General features: G+C 45.7%; 1 protein-coding gene across 1 annotated transcript in view; it reads right to left on the reverse strand.

Annotated features, from left to right (window-relative positions):
• LCT (lactase) overlaps window positions 1-26,898 on the reverse strand; it is a 47,377-nt gene that overhangs the window by 14,334 nt on the left and 6,145 nt on the right. The window contains exons 2-9 of the mRNA XM_065927838.1: window positions 21,584-21,663; window positions 18,447-18,530; window positions 16,483-16,585; window positions 14,958-15,036; window positions 10,252-10,978; window positions 6,044-6,689; window positions 3,351-4,898; window positions 2,247-2,515 (exon numbers count right to left, since the gene is read on the reverse strand). Of these exons, the coding sequence (XP_065783910.1) occupies window positions 2,247-2,515; window positions 3,351-4,898; window positions 6,044-6,689; window positions 10,252-10,978; window positions 14,958-15,036; window positions 16,483-16,585; window positions 18,447-18,530; window positions 21,584-21,663 (3,536 nt within the window). The remainder of the gene's footprint in view (window positions 1-2,246; window positions 2,516-3,350; window positions 4,899-6,043; window positions 6,690-10,251; window positions 10,979-14,957; window positions 15,037-16,482; window positions 16,586-18,446; window positions 18,531-21,583; window positions 21,664-26,898) is intronic.

Here is a 26,898-nt window from a genome sequence, read left to right on the forward strand (position 1 = left end):
TAGAAATAGATATCTGTGCACACACACTGTGTGTACACACATGTATTTCCTCACTCTGTCCACTTCTAGAGGGCCTATAAGTAATGACCCGCTAGCACACTAAGCACCTAGATCTTGGTTTCTAGATGCCCTATCCAATAAAAGAAACCAGGGCTCATTAGAGAAATGGCTGATTAGAGGGCTGGGGCAGAAAAGACAGAAGTTGCTTGGAACATCTTGTTGTACCAGAAAGAATTAGGAAAGTGCTCAAAGAACGATGGGCCACGTCAAAAGGACACAGGCTCTAGCTAAAGGACTATCCACCTGGCAAAATATGGGATGATTTAAATATCTCCATACTAATGATGACAAAAGTATAACCCACTGAACAAAATAGAATTTCTTAAGGCCATACTTTTGATACATATCAGTATGTATTTATATGTAAATGAAATGTAAAAAAGCAGAAGAAAAGACAAAACTTGATCTTTCTGTTGAATGCCACCTAATAAACATAAAAGCAATGATGGACTGAGAACAATCACCGTTAGTCAACTGTCACAGTAATACCTGATTCAGGCCTGCAGCCATGCCCTAGAATGAAACCCTTTCCCTGGGCCTAGAGGAAGTTCAGCTAGAAACCCATGGGGCTGTGGTTCTCACCCAGGGACTATTTGTCCCCGAGGAGACACTTAGCAATGTCTGGAGACATTTCCGGTTGTTACATCTGGGGGAGGGGTCTACTGGCATCCAGTGGGCAGAGGCCAGGTTTGCTACTAAACATCCCGCAGTGCACAGGATGGACCACGGAGCACAGGATGGACCACGGTGCACACGATGGACCACAGAGCACGGGACAGACCATGGTGCCCAGGACGGACCACGGAGCACGGGACGGACCACGGTGCACACGATGGACCACGGTGCCCGGGATGGACCACGGTGCCTGGGATGGACCATGGTGCACCCGATGGACCACGGTGCACAGGATGGACCATGGAGCATGGGATGGACCCCACGGTGCACGGGATGGACCATGGTGCACAGGACGGACCACGGTGCACACGATGGACCACAGAGCACGGGACAGACCACGGTGCCCAGGATGGACCACAGTGCACAGGATGGACCACGGAGCACGGGACGGACCACAGAGCACGGGACGGACCATGGTGCACACGATGGACCACGGTGCACACGGTGGACCACAGGGCACAGGATGGACCACGGTGCACGGGATGGGCCATAGTGCACAGGTCGGGCCACAGTGAAGAGTTCTCCAGCCCCAAATGTCGGTTGGCCTGGCTGGAGAAACCCTTCTACAGAGGATTCTGTCTGCCTCAAGTAAGAGTAACAGGATCCTGTCTCTGAAATCTTGGCATTTCCTCCAATGAAGCTTTCATGTTCAGTATTGACCAGAGCTCCAAAAAGGACTAAGAGTTGTGGTTTTTCCAGGCCATGGAACAGGACACATGAACAGTTTCTATGTTTGTGTGCTTAGCTAATGTACATCTGGATACTGCAGAATTTGGTCTGAGATGTCATTATATCATGGTAGTCAGGTCATCTGGCAGGGCTACCCTCACCTTTCTTGGAAACAGTTTCAGCAGCTATGGTCACCTAGAAAAAACTCAAGAGCTGAGCAAGCCAGAGTCAGGTCAGCTCAGACCACTGACCCCGCCCAGGTTCCACACTGAGAATACAGAGCGCCCACTCCTGGATCAAAGAAAATAAAAGGAGGCAGGAGATGTAAAGCAGGGTCCCACCCTTAACTGCCTGGGCAAGTCACACTTCACTTTGTAGCTTTCATTTCTCCGAGGAAAAGTGAACCCTCGTATTTTCTATATTAGTGAGCTTCATTTAGCACGAATAAGGTAAAGGTATGATGTTATTAGGATGTCAGAAAAAGTCCAGGTCCACATGATAGTCATTTTGATCAAACTGTCTGCTTGGAAGATACGAGGTAAGAAATAAAGGCATCCAGCTGAGAACCTTCATATTTGCACATCTTTGCCTAAGGGTTTCTGCCTGGCTCCACCTGGCCCGCTAACACCTGTCTCAGCCTGGCTCTTCTAGCTGTGCTTGTCCACCTGAATTTGGGGATGTGAAGAGGCCAGGCTGTCTGGGGAGGAGCCTCCATCCCCACCCTGTGGTACCTGTCCCTCACCACCCACAGGTCTGTGAAAACCCTCTGCTCCTGCCTGCCCTCTGCAGCCCCGACAGAGCCTGGCACGTGGTAGGTTTACTATAGACGGCTAGCTCCTCACCTGATATGAGGCGGTCGCTGCACTCCAGATGAAGTCCTTGGGGAACTGTCCGTATAGGAACTCATCGTCCTTGGACAGCGGCATGCCATTGTTGGCGATGACCTCTGTGTAGTAACCGGCTGAGGCTCTTGCCGTGCGAGTCCTGTTCACGTCATCGAAATCAACATGGTACAGTCCAAACTTGACCGTGTAGCCATTCAGCCACTCAAAGTTGTCCATCAGGGACCAGGCAGCATATCCGCGAAGGTTGACGCCATCAAGTCTGTAGGCTGGGGACATTGCACAGAGGGCAGAGGACAGCTTTACACCAGGAGAGTCAGGGCCCAAGAAGCGCAGCCCCGTACTGGCTCCTCACTGCAGGCGGTCTTCAACCACCAACTGGTACACACAAGTAACGTGTGCCATGATAGATCACCCTTTTGTTAACACTGATAACCCCATAACAAGTATTAATGGCTGATCTCTGCAAAATCAAATTCTTTTGTTGGAGTAAAGGGTCATGTCTGCAATTCAAGAGTCTTAGCCCACTTTAGAGGTTATTCCTCTGGGGTACATGGAACCTGAAAGTCAGTGCTAGTCATTCAGTCGTGTCTGACTCTTGGTGACCCCGTGAACTGTAACCCACCAGGCTCCACTGTCCATGGCATTCTCCAGGCAATAGTGGATTGGATTGCCATTCCCTTCTCCAGGGGATCTTCGTGACCCAGGGATAGAACCTGGGGCTCCTGCATTGCAGGCAGATTCTTCCCATCCGAGCCACCAGAGAAGCCTGACAAATGGAATCTACCAGAATATAGTAAGCTCCTTGCCAGCATAAAGGTGTTTGTTCTGTTCACTGCTCTGTCCCCAGCACTTAGAGTAGTACTTGTCACCCAGTATTTGGTCAGTAATGAAAACACTCCTGTGGGACTCTGTGTCACATGTGGGGAGATGATCACTGCTTTTTTTCAGATTCCAGAGGGATATGTAACCTCAGACAGGGAGAGAGTTATAGTATCAGGGTATAAACAAGAGACCTGTTGATGGTTTGTACTCCATTCTGCCAAGACTCCTGACATACGGATGTTGGGAGACCCTGTAAGGGGAACATGAACCCTCACTTACCTTTCAGAGCTTCATTGATATAGGTTTTGTGGTAAAATATCCTGTCGGTATCTTCCAGTTCGGGGTCCGTCAGCCCCACGCCGTTCTCAGTGATGTAGATGGGGATGTCCCCATACTCTTCCTTGACCCAGTTGAGCAGTCTCCGCATCCCCCAGGCGGCAGCCCTGTTCATGGCTGTGGCAGGCCAGGAAGTGTCCTCCCTCTCCAGCAGCTCCTGGTCACTCGTGTAGGAGGGTGGGTTTAACCTGGGTGTCGTGTGTTGCACGATCCTGGAGGAGTAAGTGTTGAGGCAGAACACGTCGGCGGTAGCTGCGATGTACTGCTTCTCTTCCTCCGTGAAGCTGGGCAGGCGGGAGGTGGCCAAGTGCTGCAGTTCACTCCTGTTCCCCACCTTCCACTTCATGGCATCTGGGTAGTCTCCGTTTCGGAAGATGGGGTGGGCAAACCAACCCAAGGAGAATTGCAGCATTCGGTCAGCTGCCTCCACGTCCCTGGGGACCAGCGACTGGGGCTCTGCCCAGTGGGAACTGAGGCTCAAGGAAATGACCCCCTTCTGCTCTTGCCTGTACTTCTCATCATATGTGTGATAGACTCTGGCATGAGCTTTGATGATTGCGTGGCCAATTCTGTAAGGTCCCCAGCCTGGGTCATTCACATTTGGGGGAAATTCCCCTGAGCCATACCCCAACCAGGCCTGGTATGTGGGCTCATTAAAAGTCATCCAGAACTTGACTCTGTCACCAAAGGTCTGGAAGCAGAAGTCTGCATAGCTGTTGAACAAGTCAATCAGGGAAGGATTCTCCCAGCCTCCAATATCCTGCAGCGCCTGGGGCAGGTCCCAGTGGAACAGGGTCACCATGGGAGAGATGTTGTTTTCCACCAAGCCATTGATCAGCTTGTTGTAATAATCAACACCATGTGTGTTGACAGAAGTGTTTCTCCCAGTTGGGAAAATCCGAGACCAGGAGATGGAGAAGCGATAAGCCTTCACCTTCAAAGCTTGGAGCATGTTCAGATCAGCATCCAGGCGGTTATAGCTGTCACAGGCCATGTCTCCAGTGGCGTTATCTTTCACGTTGCTCCCTGGTGTGTGGGTAAAGTTGTCCCAAATGCTGGGGCCTTTGCCGTCAGCATCCCAAGCTCCTTCAATCTGATAGGCTGACGAGGACACGCCCCACAGAAAGTCATCCCGGAATGTGCCGTGGTAGAACAGATCTCTCTCAAACTTGGGTTGGTTGGAGAACTTCTCCCAGACCACTTTTGCCTTAGAGGGCACCTCAGATGGAAAAGTGAAGGCTCTGATTTTCTGGGGGACATTTGCTATCCTGGGTGGTGACAGTCTTTTTACTACCTTGTTGAGGAAACCATTTTTTTCGATCACGCTGGTGAAAAAGTAGGCAGATTTCCTGGCAGTCCTTGGCCTGCTGCTGTCATTGAAGTTGACGTGGTACAACCCAAACCTTTGGCTATACCCAGAAGGGCCTTCAAAGCCATCAATGAAGGAGCGAGCGATGTAAGACTGAACAACCACCGAGTCTTCTTTGACAGCTGTGGAGAAAAACAAAATTGGGAGTGCTTTAAAGTCTCTGTTACTGATTGTTCTAAAGTCTCTGCTGTTATTTTTTAAATAGAGGTGTTTATTTGGGGTTTCTTAGAATTTCAGCCATGCTCCTTGGAAGAAAAGCTATGATCAAACTAGATAGAATATTAAAAAGCAGAGACATTACTTTGCCAACAAGTCAAAAGCCATGGTTTTTCCAGTAGTCATATATGGATGTGAGAGTTGGACTATAAAGAAAGTCGAGCACCAAAGAATTGATGCTTTTGAACTGTGGTGTTGGAGAAAACTCTTGAGAGTCCCTTGGACTGCAAGGAGATCAAACCAGTCCATCCTAAAGGAAATCAGTCCTGAATATTCATTGGAAGGACTGATACTGAAGCTGAAACTCCAATGCTTTGGTGACCTGATGCAAAGAACTGACTTATTGGGAAAAAACCCTGATGCTGGGAAAGACTGAAAGCAGGAGAAGGGGATGACAGGATGAGATAGTTGGATGGCATCACCAGCTCGATGGACATGAGTTTGAGCAAGCTCCAGGAGTTGGTGATGGACAGGGAAGCCTGGTGTGCTGCAGTCCATGGGGTCGGTCACAAGAGTCAGACACAATTGAGCAACTGAATTGAACTGAGCACTGCAGCCCAGAAGATAGATTTAAGAAGCACTTGAATTGTGTTCTGCTATAAAATAGGGGAGGCTTGTAAAGGCAAAGCCTGTAAGGTTACATAAATCATTTATCTAGAATTAGGATTGGAGGGGACTTCCCTAGTGGTCTAGTGGTTAAGACTCCATACTCCCAATGCAAGGGGCATGAGTTCAATCCCTGGTCAGAGATCTAAGATCCTGCAAGCCACATCCTGTGAACAACAACAACAAAAAGATGATGAGGCTTGATGAATGGTTAGAACTCAGATGGGCAGAGCATAGAAGGAGCATTGTAGGGACTAGGAATATAAAAGCAAAGACTTAAGGCCTTTAGAGAGAGAGTTAGAAGGCTGATATGAAGGACTATTACTACAAACACTATTTTCTGGGTTCATTTCCATGGGAGATGGTTTTTGTCCCATAAAACAAAAGTCTGAAGACTTGATGAAGTACCACCCATGCTCGATCACCAGCATATCCGTGTTCTTACCCTTGAGCACCTCATTGATATACTGGTTGAAGTAGTCAACTCTCAGGGAATCATCGATGAGGTCTTCACTCTCCCCTATGGGCATGCCGTTCCCGGCTAGGTAGATTGGAACTTTGCCTTTTGTGTATTCCAAGGATACAAAATTCAACAGCCTCCTTATACCCCAGGGCACGATGCGAATCCAAGGGGATGCGGTCTGGGGCCACGTGGGGTCCACATGCTGGGAGAAGCCTCCGATGGTATCATAGCTGGGGATGCAGGTATCTCCTTGGGGCTTGCTGATGAGGCGGGAAGTGTAATGGGACAGACCCAGAAAATCAGCAGAGCCTTTCAAGAGCTGTTTCTCTGCCTCGGTGAACTCAGGGAGCTGGGCCACAGGACTGGGGCACTGCTCGTTCATCTGTCGGATCTGGGCCTTCAGGGCAGCCGGGTAGTCTCCATCCACGAAGATGGGGTGTGCAAACCACCCCAGCATGAAGTGCAGGAAGCGCTCGGCGGCTCTCAGGTCCTCGGGCCTCTCTGGGAACAGGGGTTCTGCCCAGTCCGAGTTCAGCACGATGCCCACACGGCCCTGCTGCTGTGGGCGGTGGTGGCTGTCGTAGTGGTGCCAAGCCCTTGCATGCGCCTTGAGGACCGTGTGAGCCACCTTGTAAGGAAGAAAGAAGGAAATTCAGGACTTAGTGACAGCCGCACCACCCACAAGTCAGTAACAAGTCAATGATAACGGTGTTAGCAAGTTAACACCAAGGTGAATGATGGCAGCAAGTTAATAAAAGCAGTAAGACTGATGATGTCAACATCAATATATCAACACTGATGTCATCAGGTCATCAACAAGTTAACACCTATGTCACATTGGCAACAAATCAACAAAACATCAAGTCAACAGCACCAAAAAGAAGTTAAGACTGATGCTAACAATGTAAAGGAGGCTAGAACATGGACAACGTTGACACCACCACCAGTGCCAGCAACATCAGCCACATGGACGATAGAGATAGCCTCCCAGGTTAACAGCAGCAATGTCCACAAGTGTTGACAACCAGTCAACGCCACCATCAGATCATTAGCAATAGCACGACAACCACATCAACAGTAACAAGGGTTAATGGCTTCTCTCCTGTGATCCTCACTTAGTTGACAAGTACAAATACTATTTCTACAATACAGGTGCGGAACACAGATCCAGAGAAGGGGTAAATGCAGGCCGTCCAACCCCCGGCTTCTACTGTCCCTCACGGTGCTATATGGCCTCTGTGCTCAGTAAGGGCTTATTGACTAGCCAACAACTAATTGGAAGGGGGGATCATTTTAGTTAACACAAAGGAGGGGAAAATTCTTTCTAGCCTGCCTGATCTCCTTTCTACTTAATGAAATCTAGGAAGAGAAACCACCACCAAGATCTGTGTGTAGACTCAACTCATGGTCTTACAAAAGTCAGCGTGGTTCCTTGGTGGAGCACCGTGAGACACTGGGCAAAGGTGGGGTGTGTGGAGCATAACAAGCCGAGATTTAAATCGACTCTGTCACGTGCTCAGTAAACTCAAACCATCTTCCCTCTCGGCTTCAGCTTCGTCTGCGGGAAGGGGATCATTCTGGATCCTCCCAGAAGGGCTCAGTGTGGCAGTGTGGGCAGAGCAGAGAGCAGAGACTGGGGTGCGGGAAGGGGGTTGTTACCACTGAGCTCCTTTTCCTGTTCATCATGTGAAGAGGCTGATACCGGTGTTTGAAGAGTGTTAACCGGGCCCTGACCTCCAGCAGCAAACCGTGCTCCTTTCTTAAAAGCAGGAATGCTTCCCTGCTTAGCCTGCTGGTGTCAGGGCAAAACATGGAAGCAACCTAAATGTCCATTGACAGAGGGATGAATAAACAAGATGCGGTACATCTATACACTGGGATACTACTCAGCCATAAAAAAGGATGAAATCATGCCATCTGCAGCAACATGGATGCAACCAAAAATGATCATACCAAGGGAAATATGTCAGAAAGACAAGTACCATATGATATTACATGTGGAATCTAAATACGGCACAAATGAACCTATCTACAAAACAGAAACAGACTCACAGATACAGAGAATAGACTTGTGGTTGCCAGGGGAGGGAGAGAGATGGAGTTTGGGGTTGGTAGATGCAAACTATTATATATGGGATAGATAAACACCCATATATAATAGTATATATAGTATGTACTATACTACTATATAGCATAGGGAATTATATCCAATCTCCTGGGGTAAATCATAATGAAAAAGAATATTTACAAATATATATATGTATATAACTGAGCTGCTTTGATATACAGCAGAGATTGGCACAACACTGTAAATTAACTATACTTCAATAAAAACAACAACAACAAAAATCAAAGGTACTGAGCCGAGGGTACCCTGTGACTACACTGTGAATGCAAGGAAACTGTGACTGGAATGAAATACTGGTAAGATTATGAGAGAGATCTTTCTTTGAAATTTTTCCTTACTGGTATCATAATGTCTTATAAATAAAAGGAAGAATTGAGAGAGAAAAGTGAGGTGGACCTCCTCATCACAGTCTCTATAGGAAAATCTCAGGAGACACAGCTGTAGGGATAAGAAGCCTAAGGAGAAAAGGATGGGATGAGCTTCACAATAAAAACACAGAAAGGTCCAAACCTTCTCCTTTCAGGAGTGTTCTCTTTCTCCATGGGTTTGGTAAACAAGTGTGCTGAATGAGAACAAGCAAGTGTGCTGAACAAGGGCAGAATGGAAGCCTTGACTTAAGTGCTATGTTCTGGCATTATATTGAGTCACTTACAGAGCTCACTCTGTGCATATTTTGAATTGCTCTCTAATTTTCTAATATGTGTTAGTATCATTCCCCCTCCCCAAAGGTTTTAATGTCTTGATGACTTATCTAGCATGGGGCACAGTGAATGAACTGTCTTAAAACAGTTTGCGTGTGTTAATCACTCAGTCATGTCCTACTCTTTGTGACCCCATAGGCTGTAGCCCGCCAGGCTCCTCTGTCCATGGGATTCTCCAGGCAAGAATACTGGAGTGGGTTGCCATTCCCTTCTCCAGGGGATCTTCCTGACCCAGGGATTGAACTCAGGTCTCCCTTATTGCAGGCAGATTCTTTCCCATATGAGCTACCAGGGAAGCCCATTTCAGAACAGAACCCAAAGTGTGGCAGTGGAAAGCCAGACTAACGTGCTTATCCTGAAGAATGTTGCCAGTGAAGCTGGTAGCTTTTCTGGGAGATTTTAAAGAAAAATGAAGATGATGCTTGGGACCCATATGAAGATATTTAAAATTTTGTCTCCAGGGACTTCCCTGCTTAAGACTCTGCATCTCTACTGCAGGGGGGCATCAGTTCAATCCCTGATTGGGAAACTAAGATCCCATATGCCACATGTGGCCAAAAAAAGAAAAAATATTTTGTTTTCAGGTTATACATCCCCTTCTTGTTGAAGTGATAATCTGATTGCCCCCTGGAAAGATCACCTTCCTCCGTCCCCACCTCCCCATCTCTCAGCCAGTATTGAGGGGTAGAGCTGGGATCTGCACTGAGCTTCACAGCCCCCTAGCCTGGACCCAGTGACTGGTTCAGGGATGAGCATGCGACCCACACAGAGATCATGAGCACAGGAGACCTTTGCCAGAACAGTGATAAGCCATCTTTCCTATTTTATACCGATGTTGAAATATGGGAGAAGGATTGCAGCCATCTGGCTACTGGGAAGCCCAAGAATAAAGCCAATGAGGGGAACAAGAGAAAAGGAAAAACTGAGTCCTGGTAACATCAACGCTGGTCCAAACAACTCTACTCTGATCAGCTAAAACTAGGACTTTCCAGTTTCCTGAACTCAGAAATTCTCTCCTTGCTTTAAAATCACTTTAGGTTGGGTTTTCTGTCACTTGCAGAAGTCCTGGCTGACATGAAAAACTTGCTTTGGAGTCAAGTAGATTTGGGCTCAAAATGTTGGCTTCACACTGCTAACCCACTATCAATGTCATCACAACCAAATTGCTTCTCCTCCTGAACCCCAATTCCCTCATCTATCAGAGCCGTTCTGAGGATGCAGTAACAATTTTAACAGTTCCTTCCCTCCATCCAATTTCCTCTAAAGAAGAAAAAGGAAAGACTTGCTGATGGCAAGGTAAAAGAGTGTTTTTCCAACCAAATGCCCTTCCAACAAGTAGGCACGGCAAGGATGGGAAGTACCTTAAAAGAGGCCACCCCTGGGTCAGAGATGCCCGGTGCGTGTTGGCCGGTGCCGTAGCCCGCGTAGCTCATCACCCACGGCTCGTGGAAGGTCACCCACAGCTTCACACGGTCCCCAAATGTGGAGAAGCAGAAGGCCGCGTAGTCCAGAAAGGCATCCACCACGTCCTCATTCTGCCACCCGCCGCGATCCTGCAGGGCCTGAGGCAGGTCCCAGTGGAAGAGTGTGGCCATGGGCTCGATGTGCGAGTCCAGCAGGCTGTCAATCAGCTTGTTGTAGTAGGCAACGCCCCGGGGGTTGGGGTTATGCCCCTGCCCAGTGGGGAAGATGCGGGACCAGGAGATGGAGAACTTGTAGACCTGGGCCTGGAGGCCACGGAGCAGGGCGACATCAGTGTCTACCTTGTGGTAACTGTCGCTGGCCACCTCTGGCGTTGCCTGGCCCTTGGCGGTGTTCTGGGGCCCAACTCTGTCCCAGATGCTCGGCCCTCTTCCATCCTCAGCCCAGGCTCCTTCCACTTTAAAAGCTCCCGTGGAGACACCCCAGAGGAAGCCTTCAGGAAAAACATCCTGCAGGAAAGCATCCCTTTCTGCCGTGGACTGGTTGGAAAACGCTTCCCAGACTCTCTGGTAGGCTGAGCGGGGTGACCAGGCGTCTACTGCTGTGTCCAGGCCCAGCTGCAGGGCAGTCTGGAGGGTCAGGCTGTCACTCAGAGAACAAGACCAGCTGAGAGAGTGAAGTGATATAAAGGGACATGATAAGTAATGACTCTAATTTATAGGTGACCTGAGGCTGATGAATGGTGACAATGTGTTTAGTCAGTAAAGATTCCAATAACACTGACTCTAAGTGATGGGCAGGAAGTGACTGGGAGATGGGAAATTATTATTATTACCCCTTCTTAGGCAAGTTAGGATGAGATGATTGGATGGCATCACCGACTCAATGGGCATGAGTTTGAGTAAACTCTGGGAGTTGGTGATGGATAGGGAGGCCTGGTGTGCTGCAGTCCATGGGGTCATAAAGAGTTGGACATGACTGATCAACTGAACTGAACTGAACTTAGTTATCACTGCTCCTGCATGACTGAAAATACTGTGCTAATGCTACTATTCTCTGTATTAGACCATCCTCGAATACTGTCTTCAGTTCTGATGAAATTTTTCTTCTTATAATGTGTATTTATAAAACACAGCTAAAGATAATGACTTCAATTGTTGAGTCTTTTGATTCTATATTGGCCACTGTGATAAAAATGTATGTACATTAATTACCTCATTTAAATTTCAAAATAAGTGTATGAGACAGGCACTACATTATTTATCTTCTTCCTACAGAGAAGGAAACTGAGACTTAAAGAAGTGAGTAATTTCTGGGCATCAGGGGCCAGCAGCTCTTTACCAGCTGGTACAGAAATATTTCAGTAATTGAACTACCAGTGCAGCTCTACTGATGCATACCACTTAAATATCAACCCCAGCTACAACCTCCTTTCTTCTTCATGTTGCCTGGGTTATGGTCATAATGGCAGGAGCTCAAGCATCCATCCAGCGCCATGAGGTAGAAGTTTTGTTAAGGGTGACAAAGCAATGAGAGAGGATTCCTGGATGATTTTACCCACTCTAGACTGTCCATCTCTGGGCTTCATTTATGTCAATAAACTTTTATCTTTTTTTAAAATGAGAACTCCTTGATTATACAGCTTGCAAATGATAGAGCTCAAAGTCTGTGCTTTTAACCACATATCACTATGTATATGTGTAGATGTGTGGACATTATATGCATATATGTGTTACGTTTTATGAACATAAATATTTATTCAGAAATAAATATATCTGAAATAAACATAACTGAAATAAAACATAACATAGAAATGCTAGTTTGGGAGCTTCCCTGGTGGCTCAGTGGTAAAGAATCCACCTGCTAATGCAGAAGACATGAGTCCGATCCCTGATTCAGGGAGATCCCACATGCCTCAGAGCAACGAGGCCTGAGCACCACAGCTTCTGAGTCTGTAATCTAGAGCCTGGGAGCTGCAACTATTGAGCACTTGTGCAGCAACTCCTGATGCCAGAGTAGCCTTGAGCCCATGTTCTGCAACAAGAGAAGCCACTGCAATGAGAAGCCTGCACACTGCAATGAGAAATTGCATCACTCCTGCTCTCTTCAACTAGAGAAACGCCCGTGCAGCAGTGAAAACCCAGCTGAGTCAAAAATAAATAAAATTATTTTTAAAAAGCTATTTTCATAGACAACCAAGTCTGATATATTCTATTTAACTCTAGTCTGTTTTCCTTCTCTCTCCTTCCTCTCTCCTTCCTCTCTCCCTCCCTCCCTCCCTGAGTCCTGTCGTGTGGGCTGGAGAGCAGTGCCTGAGAACATGCGGCAGTTTCACCAGCAGAGGGCAGCCTTGAGGAAGTGTCGGTAGAGGTGGGGGTGTTTAGCCTGGAGAAGAGAACACACTTGGGGAGAGGCAAGGCGAGAGCAACTCCCTGTCCTAGGGCTCTCCAGTGGAGAGGGGCTGACATTTTACAAGGTTGGCCCAGAGCGCAGAACTGGTACAGGGACCCTGCAGACAGACCTCTCTCCCATGGAGTGGGGCCTGGGCCTTACAGATGTGTGTGTGTTAAATCCCTTCAGTCATGTCCGACTCTGCGACCCTATGGACTGTAGCCCCCAGACCCCTCTGTCCATGGGGTTCTCCAGGCAAGAATATTGAGGTGGGTGGCCATGCCCTTCTCCAGGGTTCAAACGTAAGCTCCTTCTGTTTTATGAAGCATCAACTCATCTGCCTTTGGTAGAAAAGTGGTGACGGGAAATGATGGCCTGTAGCTGTGGATTATCCAAAATAGATGCATGAGTCTGGAACGCACCAGGGACCCAGAGGAGTGCCCACTCAGCTGTTCGGACCCAACCCTTCTGATCACGACTGTCCTTCTGGCTTGGGTGAAAAGAGGTTTTCAAGAAATAAACTCCCCCTGGATAAAACGGAACTTGCCATACAGGCCTTGGAGCCTGGGTTTGCCTCACTTGGGTAGAGATTTAGCTCAAGCAGTCCGTATGTCCAGCCTTCCAGGTGCCCCTCACTCCCTACTCTAACCCCTCAGAGCACCCCAGGTTACGCTCTCATCCTCTCCTCTGGGGAGCAGTGCTCTATCTCCTGCCACTCTCTCTGCCAGAGTCACTGGTGGGCCTCTCTGTCTCATTTCTGAGTCTAAAACATTCCAATGAGAAAATGATGTCTGTCCTCCCAGAATCCCCTCCCACCTACCCCGGCACTGCAGGTTCTCCATCAACATTCACCCACTCTCAGTTTGTTAGCCAACATGGGACCTTCCCTTCAGGAGAATTAGCGAGAGATCAAGGCGTTAGAAAGAGAACCCTGGAACTGATGTCTCATGTCATCTTGGGGTTTTATAATCACTGCTTTCTCAGACTGCCCCCTTTCTTATGACCTCTTCAGTTTTATTTTCCAAAAACCACAGCCCAGCACTCCTCAGCTGATTCCAAGTATAAACAGAGAGCAGGTTTGACCGGCTTGCTCATGCAGTATACCTGCAATGTACTTCTCATACTCTCAGCACAAAGCCTGGCATGTAGCTGCCTAGGGTCTGGTGATGTGAACTGCTGATGTGAAGTGAGTTGAGAGGATTGAACAGTAGAGGGAGGCATGGCTGAGGACAGCCAAGTGCTGGGAGAAAAAAAGCTACAGAGAAGTAGTGCCCTGAAGCTTATGATCTTGGACAGAGCTATGCTAGAACTGTTTGCAGCGAGCTCTAGCTGGAGGTCTGGGAAGCTAATGGTTGCCCCTAGTCCTTCCTTGACACAGGGTACGAGACCTTCCATTGTGCATCATATTCCTGTGGAGTGCTGAGGGTTCTGGGAAACGCCCTGCACTGGCTTCCACACCAAGCTTTTCTCACTCGAGAAATGCATTGGAATGTAAGTGCATGCACGCGTGGGCGCTGTCCCTTCAGTCATGTCCAACTCTTTGCAACCCCATGGACTGCAACCCACCAGGCTCCTCTGTCGATGGGATTCTCCAGACAAGAAGACTGGAACATGTTGCCTTGCCCTTCTCCAGGTAAGTGCAAGAGACTGACATGATTTTGGAAATAATTGCAGATCTGCTCTTTTTTTATTTTAGTATGTGTCTTACAAATTTTGTACTTTAGTCATGTGCTAAGAAATTATTTGCAATTCCACAATAATTTAAAAACTTTGTCCTGAGAAACCACTGAATTAGGCTTCTGCCTGGTGCACGGCTGACTTTCCCATCTATGCTGTTTCCTTGCAAGTAATATGCTTCACATTTCACGAGAGAAAATGGTGCAGAGAACTCACTTTACTCAGACCACATAGCTTCAGGGACGGGCAGGCCTATCGTGAACCCAGCCCGCTCTTAATCATCTAACAATGCCTCCAACAAGATCTTAACTGGAAGGCAGGGGTTCAAACATCAGCTCTGTTAGTTGTGTGCACTTGGTGAACTAGAGGAGGCTGAATGATTGGTGAGAATGTCAGAACCTCATGGGGCCCAGGGACACTGTTCCCAGCTTTTCCCTCTGAGCCTCCATCTCTCATGTCCAGAATGGCCACAGAGGACCCACTCATCCAAAAGGCCCGTGAGTTTACACAGGTGAAGAACAGCAGAGCATTCTGCAAACATCAGTTATTGATAGTTCAACAGGAAATCTAACATTACCTTTTCTTGGAACTTGATGAACAGCTCAGGAATGTACTAATATCAAACCCAATGATGAGCACTTGGTCTTCATTTATGGCTGTAAGAGAAGAAGTTTAATTCACTCCACCTGAAGCTCACCCAACTATGCATGACTGCCCATCAACAGTTCTCCTCACTCATGTACCACAGCCAAACTCCAAGCAATGGTTCCAAGCCCCTCTGGAAAATTCCAAGGCTAAGATTTAAGGGGGTCACATGTGATTTTTTTTTTTCCTACTAAGAACAGCAGTTCTCAAACTTCCACGTGCAACAGCATCACCTGTGGAACTTGTTCAATGCAGATTGCTGGGCCCACCCCCAGGTTTCTGAGCAGGGTTTTCTGATCTGAGCTGGGCTCTGGAATGTGAATATCTAACAAGTTCCCAGTGATGCTGATGCTTTTCTAGAGACCAAACCCAGAGAACAACTGACTCAGAAGACCTCAAACATTAGGAGAGGGTGGAACCTTTTTTCTAAGAAACTATAAACATAAGATTGACTATTTCAACCACTTAGAAAGGGATGGGATTTAAGAACAGAAATCACAACTCCAAAGATGGCTTAGGGCAAGAGTTACTATGGCATCCATGGCTGTGGTTCATGAGGTCTGTGAAGCCAGCTCAGCACTGGTTACAGGCGATAGAAAGGGCACGACCAACATCTCCCATATTCTGACCTTACAGGGAGACTGAACTGGATATCAGGCACCCAGAGGCCTGCCCCTGATCCCTTCTTGCAGAGTGTCTAGTGGTCCTCAGCCCCTGAGGCCTTAATGGACACCACTTTCCCTTGACCAGATTGGACCCGGACAATGTTCTTTTTAATAATCATTTAAAAAATTTTTATGAAATGTAATGTTAACCTTTTTTATATGCTATACAGCATGCGGGATCCTAGTTCCCTGACCAGGGATCGAACCTGCAGCCCCAGCATTGGAAGCATGGAGTCTTAACCATTGGACCACCAAGGGAAGTTCCAGGAGAAGTCTTCTGATGCATGGCCCACCCATCAGATTCACTCTCAAGAATTTGAAATAAGAGACATTGTGGAGATGGTCCATGAGTTGTGGGGTCCTATAACTGAAGACGCTGATCAGGCAATGGGGAAATGAACAAAAGTAAAAGTGTCTGGGGTGGGCAGAGAGCAGTCCTGCAAGGTGGGGCACAGATGAGAGACCCTTGAGGCAGGAGTAGTGGAAGAAGACAGATAGGCGCAGGGCTGTTGCCAGGCTTACGCCTGACGTCTCTGGCCTGATGGTCTTCATCTCCATGAGACCCTGGCATCCTTCACATGCTGTACAGATCTTCTCTTCTTTCTTGGGTCGGTGGGAACTAAATGACCAACAATAAGAAGGCAAGGAACACTACATGCATCTAGGGCAGGCTCTCAGACCAGACCTTCTTCGATCACTCCTTCTGTTGGAACCCCAGACTCTCAAGATTGCTACCCTACAAGCCAAGGCACCCAGCGTCACTGCAAACCTCTCCAGTGATGGTCCGCTCACCTTTGAGAAGGCTGAAGAGCAGATGGGCTATGTTGTTCCTAGTGGAGAGGCAGTTCTGGAGTTTCAGACTGAAGATGAAAAGTTTCACTTTTGGTTCAATGGTCTGAAAATGACATAGGCCAGCAAGTGAACCGAAGCTGCTAAGTTGTTAGTTAACAGGGACAGATTTCAAGATGTAAAGCCACAACACTCAGGATGGTTTTGGAAATGACCACTAGTCGTGTCAGTTAATAAAGGGAGCTGACTCCAGACTTGAGGGAGGGAAAAAATGACACTTTTCTATAACATAGGCCATTCTCTATACAGACCCCCACCAAAGACATAGGTTCATCTATCCTGTCACCTCAGGCCACAAGGTACCTCCCAGAACTAGTTGCTGTATCAGGACCAGGAACAAGGCCATCTGCCCATGTCAGGGGCCTGAGATACTACAAGAAGCTCCATCAGGTGCTGCCGTCATGATGTTTATAACGTCGAGGCTTTGCTTCAGAACAGTCTGGTTTGGGGAGTGGGGGGGGGGTAGGATAGAAATGAAGCAAGATCAACCCAGAGTTGACTGCTTCTGAACCTGGAGATGCCTTCATTATGTTTTCTTTCTACCATTGGATATGTCTGACATTTTCCTTAAAGAAATTGAAAAGAAACTATCTTCATTAAAATTGGACCAGGTGTCATTTTTCTGCCATTTCTAGTCATTTCAGTATCAAAAGGAACATCTTTGGGCTGACAACTTGTTTGACCTCATTTTAAGTTACTTTTTCTTGTGTTTGGTCATTTTCCCCACACTACCTTCCCCTCAGAATAGTTAACAGCCACTGAGAAATACCAACAGCAACTTCTCAAACAGGAGCCTGACAGGTTCTTTATTTTCTCAGAGCCACCAGTAAATGAGGTGACTTAAGCTCTGAGAAACAGAGTAACTGGCTCAGAACCAGTTGGTGGGGCTGTGACTCACGTAGCTTTGCTCCTTCCCTGCGCCAGGTCAATGTAGTAAAGTCAAATTATTAAGGGAATAGAGGGTTTTCTCCTTCCCGGAAGATCCACGCATAGTGGGGCGGCCTGTGATGCCACAGGGCTGGAGAGCTGAAGGATCCGTCTGCTGAGTGGGGGATTCCCTGGGAGCAGGGTTTCTTCTGAGAAGGGCATGCAGGACCCCCACACGCAGCTCCTGCAGAATCCAGAACCTGTGGGCATGCGGTGGGTCCCCAGGCCCTAAGACACCTGTGTGCCGGTGGGGAGCGGCAGCTAAGGCTCAGAGAGGGGCATGCAGGTGCTCTGGGGAGAGTGGAGAGAGAGCGAGGGTTGGCTTGTTTAGGTAAATATTTCTGTGACCACATCTACGAAATGTCTTTTTCAATCTCAGAATGAACACGAATTCTGACTCTCAATAGCTTTCTACATGAGAGAGCAGAGGATCCATGTAAATATTTACCTGAACAAGCCAACCCTCTTTATCCTTTCCAGGGAAGACTATCTAACCTCCAGAGGTTCTCTATGGAAATTTCCTCAGACAAAACTGCATGTATGAAAGAAAGTGAAAGTGAAGTCGCTCAATCATGTCTGACTCTTTGCGACCCTATGGACTGTAGCCTACCATACTCCTCCATCCAGGGGATTTTCCAGGCAAGAGTACTGGAGTGGGTTACCATTTCCTTTTCCAGAGGATCTACCCAACCCAGGGATTGAACCTGGGTCTCCCATATTGTAGGCAGATGCTTTACCATCTGAGCCACCAGGGAAGTTTGTGTGTATACAGACTCTTTTTTTTTTTTTTTTTTGGCTGTGCTGCAAGGCTTGTGGGAACTTTGTTCCTTAACTAGGGATTGAACTCAGGCCCTTGGTAGTGATGAAAGCATGGAGTCCTAACCACTGGACCACAAGTTTATGCATCAGCTGAAGCATTAAATGCCTAGTACCAGGAACCTTTGCCATTCATCATCAATATGGAGAATAGCTTAAGTTACCTGCAGTTCACGCAACTTCAGTGGTAAATCTGCCTCATTGTGGCATTCATAAGCTAAATCAAGAGAGACGAAGTCAACTGCATCCTGGAAATAAGCAAATAGAATCGTTAGAACATAAACAATTTCAAGATGAAGAAATGCTCAGAACTATTCTTTTTTTGTTTCTCTCCTTGTTTCTAAGTGGAATACTCCAAACCGGGACTTTCCAAGGGAGAAGCAGGACGAGGAAAAGCTGGGGACAAGATGAGGGTGTGTATGGCGTGTGCCTCTTGTGTCGTGAGGAATGCATCGTGTATGCACTCAGCAAAGTGCTTGGCACATAGGAAGGGCTCAGTAAATGCATACGATTGAAGGAGTGAGTGAGTGAGTAAAAGAAGTACTGTGGGCCAGAAAGGGTGGGTTTCCACTGAGTGAGTGAACTCTAAAGGAAAGGGGTCAGAGGCCAGAGCTGCCCTGGGTGGAACCCTTCTCATGGCCCTTCCACTCCACAGGACAGAGGCTTTGGAGTTTCAGCCACCCACAGGCCACTTAGTAATCTCTGCAGACTCTACGGGAGTTTGGAGTTTTAATTGTAGGCTATAGTCACTGGCTACCTTCAAACCACAGCTTAAAGTCCACTCCCGTTGGCCCTAGCCTGGCCCACACTGTAATCCAAGAACAGAGCTCTCATGGTCCATGGACACCCCTATCTGTGCTCCAGTTAAGGACATACCTCCCCACCCTGTCTTTTTCTGCATATCCTTTAAGACCTGCAGATTCAGAGTCTCCACCCTTTTCAGCGAGTCATTTCTCTCCTGGCCACAACCAGACTGCTGCTGGTGTTCCCCCTTTCTCTTCCCCTGGGACAAAGACTGTGGGTAATGGCATCTGGGAACAGCCCAGTGCACTGTGACCTTAGATAAGTGACTCTCCACTGCTCCCCGTGGCTTTTCCAATCAAGTTATTGTCATGTGTACCCAACATGCCACAGGCTTGCTCCCCACTGGAACATTCCCCTTGGCCCCCTCGGCCCTTGCTTTGTCTATCAGCTCCACGCAGCGTGTGATCATCGACTTCATGCTCTTGAAAGCCACTGTGCTGGGTTTAAAGATGAGTAGGATCCACAGAAACTTACAACTTGATAGAGTTAGTAAATGTACTGACCACATGAAGAACAGGCAGGAAGTTCTAAGTGATATAAGAAAAGTCCACACCTCAAATCTTGGCGCGGAAAAGGCAATGGCACCCCACTCCAGCACTCTTGCCTGGAAAATCCCATGGACGGAGGAGCCTGGTGGGCTGCAGTCCATGGGGTCGCGAAGAGTCGGACACGACTGAGCGACTTCACTTTCACTTTTCACTTTCATGCATTGGAGAAGGAACTGGCAACCCACTCCAGTGTTCTTGCCTGGAGAATCCCAGGGATGGAGGAGCCTGGTGGGCTGTGGTCCATGGGGTCGCGAAGAGTCGGACACGACTGAGTGACTTCACTTTCACTTTTCACTTTCATGCATTGGAGAAGGAACTGGCAACCCACTCCAGTGTTCTTGCCTGGAGAATCCCAGGGAGGAGGGAGCCTGGTGGGCTAACGTCTATGGGGTCGCAGAGAGTTGGATACGACTGAAGCGACTTAGCAGCAGCAGCAGCAAATCTTGGAGGGAATTAGACTCACCTGGGAATGTGGGAAGGCTCTGAAAGCCCAGGGCATCCCTCCACATTTTGTACTTTATTAGCTCTCCAGGTGATTCCAATACCAAAATTTGAGAACTGCTGATCTAAACAAATGGCTAAAATGTTCCAAGCGGGGAGAGACCACATCAGGTTTAGTGGGGAGGTGTTATTAACAGAAGCCTCTTTATGGTGGGCACATTCACACTGATGTTAAAAATGGGTAGAATTTTGCTGGGAGAGATTTGAGGAAGGCAAGGAGGATAGGACTTCAGGTAGGGGATGCTGGAGAGCTGGTGGAGAGCACAGCGTACACAGTGGGGAAAAGGTGAGGCCAGAGAGACAGCAAGAGGGTCTTGGTGAGCCGCATTCTGGAAGGCTCTGAGGAATTTCACCATTTCAGGGCAATGTAGCTTCTCAGCAGGGAATTTAGCAAAAGATGCATTGCATGGGGGGAACTGGGGGCAGAGAGACCAGTTCAAAGACTACTGCTAGACAAGCATTTTCTGATCAGCACTTTGGTCTCCTGAGCTCATAACTGATAGCAGTTATCACCCCTTGTAAAAGAATTTAGATATTCTGGTATTTTGGTCATACTATCAGTCTTGGACCTGGTCATTTCAGAACCTTATCATGTCTGGTTTTTAAATCCCTGAGCTTGTAAATCTGAAGTTGGACCTTGACTTGTGGGGCCTCCATCCCAGCACAGACACAGGGCCGCACAACCACAGGAATCAGGTGTCTTCTCAGAGGGCTTTCCACGCCGCCCAGCAGTCAACATTACAAGGGCAAAAGCTGTTAAATACTCAAATGTTTTAACAATTCTTACTAAAATTATAGTTAAAAGTTGTTTTTAGAGGAGATAGAAAGCAGGATGGGCACTCTAGGGACCACATTATTACTGTTATTTAAAAAAAAAAAAAAAACCACCTCTTACCCTAGTATCTGTTTTGCTAAAAAACAAACAAAAAATACAAAACTGACCTCTCTTCTGATAAGATAAGCTCTTTTTAAGAAGGAGCAAGACCAGAGGCATTTGGCGTCTTTGTGTAGGCCAAAGTTGACACTTGACCAAGTGAGAGCTGGGGCTACAACAAATAAGACTTTGTTTTAAAGTAATTATAAATCTAGAGAATGCATAACACTCAGAAGAGGCATTTGTAAGAATGTCAAGAAAATCATTATATGTAGGATGGATAAACAACAAGGTCCTTCTGTATAGCACAGGGAACTATATTTAATATCCTGTGATAAACTATAATGGAAAAGAATGTGACAAAGAATATATATATACATATATATATAAAATATATATAACTGAATCATTTTGCCATACAGTAGAAATTAACACAGCATTGCAAGTCAAGTACACATCAATAAAATAAATTTAAAAAGAATGTCAAGTCGATAAAAATTTCTATTTTTTTTTAAAATTAAACTTGCAACTTTTCTCAGAAGTTACAGATTCTATTTCTTTGGGCTGTCATTACCTTGACAAGTGCAGATGTAGATGGTTCTAGCAGGAGCTTGGAGACCGTCTCAGCTTGCAGGACCACAGAGAGTTTTCCACCTGAAACCAACCAGACAAGGGGATGTCGGTGAGAGAGGAAGGAGGCTGTGACCCCAGAAGCCACTGGTGAACTCATTTTCTATTGGTCTTTCTAGTCCACGTTCACCAACTTTAAAAAAGATTTCTGCAGAAATCACTCACATGATTTTACGCTAGCCGAAAGATTTTAGAAAACAAGGTAGCTTTTTAAGAAATGTCCCTTTAGAGACTGTTTCATATAAATCAGAAGGGTGAAGTGCAAGACATTTGTAAAGTCTTTTGCAAGAATAAAAACATTTCCTTTCCCTAACCCCACACAATGTAAAAGGCAGAATGGAGAGAACAGCGTCTCAGTTCCTAATAAACCTTGGCCTCTGCGTGCTTTACAAGCTCTCCAGGTGATTCTGATACACACTAAAGCTTGGGAACTGTTGGTCTAAACAACAGCTCAGAGTTCCAAGTGGAGACACTTTGGGAAGGTGGGGTGTTCTCAGGGGACTGCTGCTACCTGTCCTCATTCACTGGGCAGACGTCCAATAAACCCTTACTTGCACTGACAAGAATATGAAGGAAATATAGACCTGTGCAGCTTGTACCCTCTCACTTTGACATTTGATCACCTAACAGTGGTGTGGAAGCTTACGTACATCAGAATCACCTGTCCTTGTCAGCCGACTGGGGTGGACCCAGGAATGAGAGCCTTTTCACAAGCTTCCTGGGTGCTTCAGATACAGTGGTGCTCAGACCACAGTTTGAAACTCGCTGCTGTGGGCTTCTCAGGTGGCTTAGTGGCAAAGAACCCACCTGCCAATGCAGGAGATGCAGGAGACGCGGGTTCATCCCTAGGTAGGGAAGATCCCCTGGAAGAGGAAATGGCAACCCACTCCAGTATTGTTTCCTGGAAAATTCCGTGGACAAAGGAGCCTGGCAGGCTACAATCCAAGGTGTTGCAAAGAATTGGACATGACCGAGCAAGCACCCATTCACGTGGTGGACTTGGGATGCCTCAGTTGTTAGAAGCACCAGCTAACTCCTTGATGCACAAAAGTCTTTATCTCCTGCTGAGATTGTGTGCTCCCTGAGGAGCAAGCGTCAACATTTCTCGAGTCTCTCCAAATAGCAAGCGTAGGATGGGTGCATAGGCAGGTGCTCAGACCTGTGCTTTGGAAACAGTAAACAAAATGGCCTAAAGCCAGAGTTTGAGATTTAAACTACAAGATTATATGCCTGACCTCTCTCCTACATTCAAATTCCATACAGGAGAAAGATCTCCTCAGTCAATGAAACCACTATCAATAACCGCCGCCAACTACCGAAGTGCTTATTTTGATAAGCTTAATGGAACTTTGAAATCCTCTGAGCACGGAATATCACTCAGAGACATTTGGTCCTCATTCTGATAAGATAATGCTATTTTCCAGTTATTCAGTGATTGTGCCCCATGGAGTCATTTCACCTTCCACAGATTTTCCACACTTCAGTCTATCATCACATCAGCACACGTAGAACATATGTTCTCAGCCTGTGCTGAGCATTTTTAAATGTCCACTTTAGTATTATCTCTGGATCAAGGACATGACATAGGAGGACAGTTAATCCCTAAGTGCAATTGACTCGCACATCACTTCTATTTGACTTTACAAGCTGTTTTTAGACTCAGAGTGAACAAACGTACCTGAGGTTCCAGAAAGTCTCATATCATACAAAATAAACTTTCCGACATTATTCCTAACTGGTTTCTAGGGCAAGCACAAACTATACTTCTTAAAATAACATAAAATGCAGGTTACTCAAAGCTGGAACCTCATTCTAAGCTGGCAGTTCATGTTTCTTTGGGACTGAAGTGGGGGCTAATTGCACTGAGTTAAGATAATTTATCTTGTAATTTTTGCTGGATATGGTTAAAGGTCAGTGTTCTTGTCTACAGAACTCAAAATCAGTATTTGCTGGGGGTTGAGTATTAACTGTTTCAAGTCCATGGCAGTGTGTGAGTTCATGTCCCTCACAGGTATTACTAGATTTTGTTTAAGGATACGCTCAGTTCTGTTTCCATCACACAAATATGTCCTTCCTCTAAAGCCATTGCTATTGTTCATACAAGACAGCCCCTGTTTGTTTGCTCCTCTCCCTTTTGCCCCAAATGTTTAAATAAAAGTGATCAATCAGGCCAGTATTGAACTGCCCGTATCAATGCTTCAGGAGGACGGTGGGAGTTCCCAGTGTTGCCCTAGGTTGTGTTCCAGTGTCGGCAGGTGGGAGGCGCTGTGTGCAACTCGACTCTTCCTGAGAGAGAGATGTTCACGCTCCTGCTGGCCTTCTAACTAACTCTCTGCCAAGAATCTTCCTTCATATCCTTCCCACGGTAGGGCGTTGAAGACTTGAGCAGGACGTTTATAACAGCACACAGTCATTAGAGAAGAACTTCTCAAATTTGTGGTAAAAATACATAACATATAAAATTCACCATTAAATTTTTTTAAAGTGACTTTGTTGTGCAGTTGTCACCACCATCCACCTCCCCAAATATCCATGATTTCAAACTGAAACTCCGGGTCCATGAATACTTCCCCATTCGCTTCTCCACCCAGTCTCTGATAATCATTATTCTACTTTCTGTCTCTGTGAGTTTGATCATTCTAGGTCCTTCATAAAGGTGGAGTCATGCAATATTTGTCCTTTTGTGTCTGGTTTATTTCACTTAGTGTAGTGTTCTCAAGGTTCATCCATGCTGTAGCATGTGTCAGAACTTCATTTAAGGCTGAATAACATTCAATTGTATGTATCTAGCATGTTTTATTTATCCATTCATCCTTGTATGGGCATATGGATTATTTTCATCTTTTGATGGTTTTGAATAATGCCATGAAAATGGTTGTGCAAATATCTGTTCAAGTTCCTGCTTTCAATTCTTTTGGGTGTATACCCACAAGTGCTAGATCATAGAGTAACTGTAGGCTCAATTTCTTGAGGAACTGTCACACAGTTTTCCATAGTGGCTACACCATTTACATCCTGGCCACGAATGCACAGGGTTGTAACTTCTCTCACAGCTCAGAGGAGCCTACAGCGATATGACAACTAAATATAATGTGGTATCTTGGATGAGATCCTAGAGTAGAAAAAGGACATGCAGGAGAAATTAAGGAAATCTGAATGAAACATGGACTTTTGTTAGTAATAGGGTATCAACATTGGTTCTTTAATTGCAAAAAATGTCCCATAATAATGTAAGATGTTTGTATTAGGAGAAACAGGTTTTAGGGACAGGGCATATGGAAACTCTGTACTATCTGCCCAAACTTTCTATAAATCTAAAACTGTTCTAAAAAGTAATGTTATTGTAGGATGTATGCAATCTTGAAACAAGTCACTACCTCAGTTATTTCAGTGAGTTACTGGGATAGTTCAAATTTTGGATTCAAGTGAATTTAGGTAAAGCGAAGTACTTTTTAAAATAGCCAAATAAATTCAAATCACCAACTCAATCTGTTTTTAAAGTAGTTGTTTGGTTTAACATTTTCTCACATACCTCTAACTCAAAAAACATGTAAATAAAGAACTAAAGTAATAAAAAGTAAAAATGCTTTAAAAGTTTGCTTATATTGATAGACTGTCTTCCTATGGATATATTACCAACATGCTGAACAAATTACTTCCTTGGCCCTGGATATGCAAAACAAGTAAAAATCAAAACAAACAAAAAAGTAATATTAATTTTTTAAAACTCTTGATTAGAAAGGAAGAAACTTTTAGCTACCAATAGTTTTTAATTTTTCAGGTTATCTCTGACTTTTAAATGATTACCCCTTAATCTTTAAGAAATATCAGCAATGACACAATGACAGAAAATGACTAAACAATGTGCTTGGAAAGATGTACAATTACCTAATATCTTTGAGATTCACAGTAGAGGGGGAAGGGATTGGGGGCTTCCCTGGGGGCTCAGTGGTAAAGAATTCGCCTGCCAGCGCAGAAGATACAGTTTTGATCCCTGATCCGGGAAGATCTCGCATGCCTCAGAGCAACAAAGCCCGTGTGCCACAACTACCGAGTCTGCACTCTAGAGCCCAGTGTCCGCAACTCTGAGCCAATGAGCCACAGTTTCTGAAGTCTGAGCGCCCTAGAGCTCATGCTTGCAACAAGAGAAGCCACCGCAATGAGAAGCCTGCACACTGCAACCAGAGAGTAGCCCCCACTCACTGCAACTAGAGGAAAAGCCCACGCAGTAAAGAAACCCAGCACAGCCCCAAATAAATAAATACACAAAATTATTTCAAGAAATGATACAAATGAACTTATAAAAAAATCTACCAAAAGAAAAGATTGACAATTTTGTATAAAGTAAGAAATTCTGTTCCTCAAAGTCTCCATGAAAAAATTGAAAAGATAAGAAGTGGAAAAATACCGCCATCCCATATACTCAATGCAGATTAAAGAATATATAAAGTATTCCAACAAGTCAAAATATAAATGGATAAAAGGCAAAATAGGAATTATACAAAAGAAATAAATATGGCTAATAAACACAGGAAGACCTGCTTAATCTGAATAGGAATCAGGTAAAGAAGATGATAAAGGATGATAAAGAAATATTTTTACATCTGTAAGATAGGCAAAAATTTATAATTTTGGTAATTACACGTGTTGGAAGAGGTCAACAGGAACTTATACATAGCTCAAGGAAATGTAAGTTGGTATAACCACAACGGAAAACAACTTATCTCTCATAGCTAAATATTTACATCTCCCCAATTAGCAATCACTTGAGTATAAACACAAGTGAAATTCTTAAACATATGCAGAAAGAAGCATGTGCAAGAATGTTCATAACGGCTATGTCCATAAAAGCAAAATTTGAAAACTAGAATGTCCATAAGCAGGAAAGTGAATTAATAAAACTTGGCTTAGTCCCACAGTAGAATATAATTTAGCAGTGAAAAGAAGATGATACAGCCCTACCCAACAATATGAATAAGCCTTGGAAACAATTTTGTTTGAACAAAAAAGTCCTAGAGGACTACAAAAAGTGTAATACTCTTTCATCATGCTAAATTCCAGATCAAGCAAAATTGGACACTAAATTGTTTAAATACATATGCAATTGGGATAGAAACTTTTTTTAAAAAAAAGTAGTGCAATCTAAATGAGATACCATCAGAATGGCTAAAAGAGAAAAGGATGAAAATGCCAAATGTTAGTAAGGATTATGAGGTTACTGAAATTCTCAAACATAGCTAGTGGAAGTATAAAATGGAA

The sequence above is a fragment of the Muntiacus reevesi genome, chromosome 3, assembly GCF_963930625.1.
Source record: "Muntiacus reevesi chromosome 3, mMunRee1.1, whole genome shotgun sequence".
Taxonomy (NCBI): Eukaryota; Metazoa; Chordata; class Mammalia; order Artiodactyla; family Cervidae; genus Muntiacus; species Muntiacus reevesi.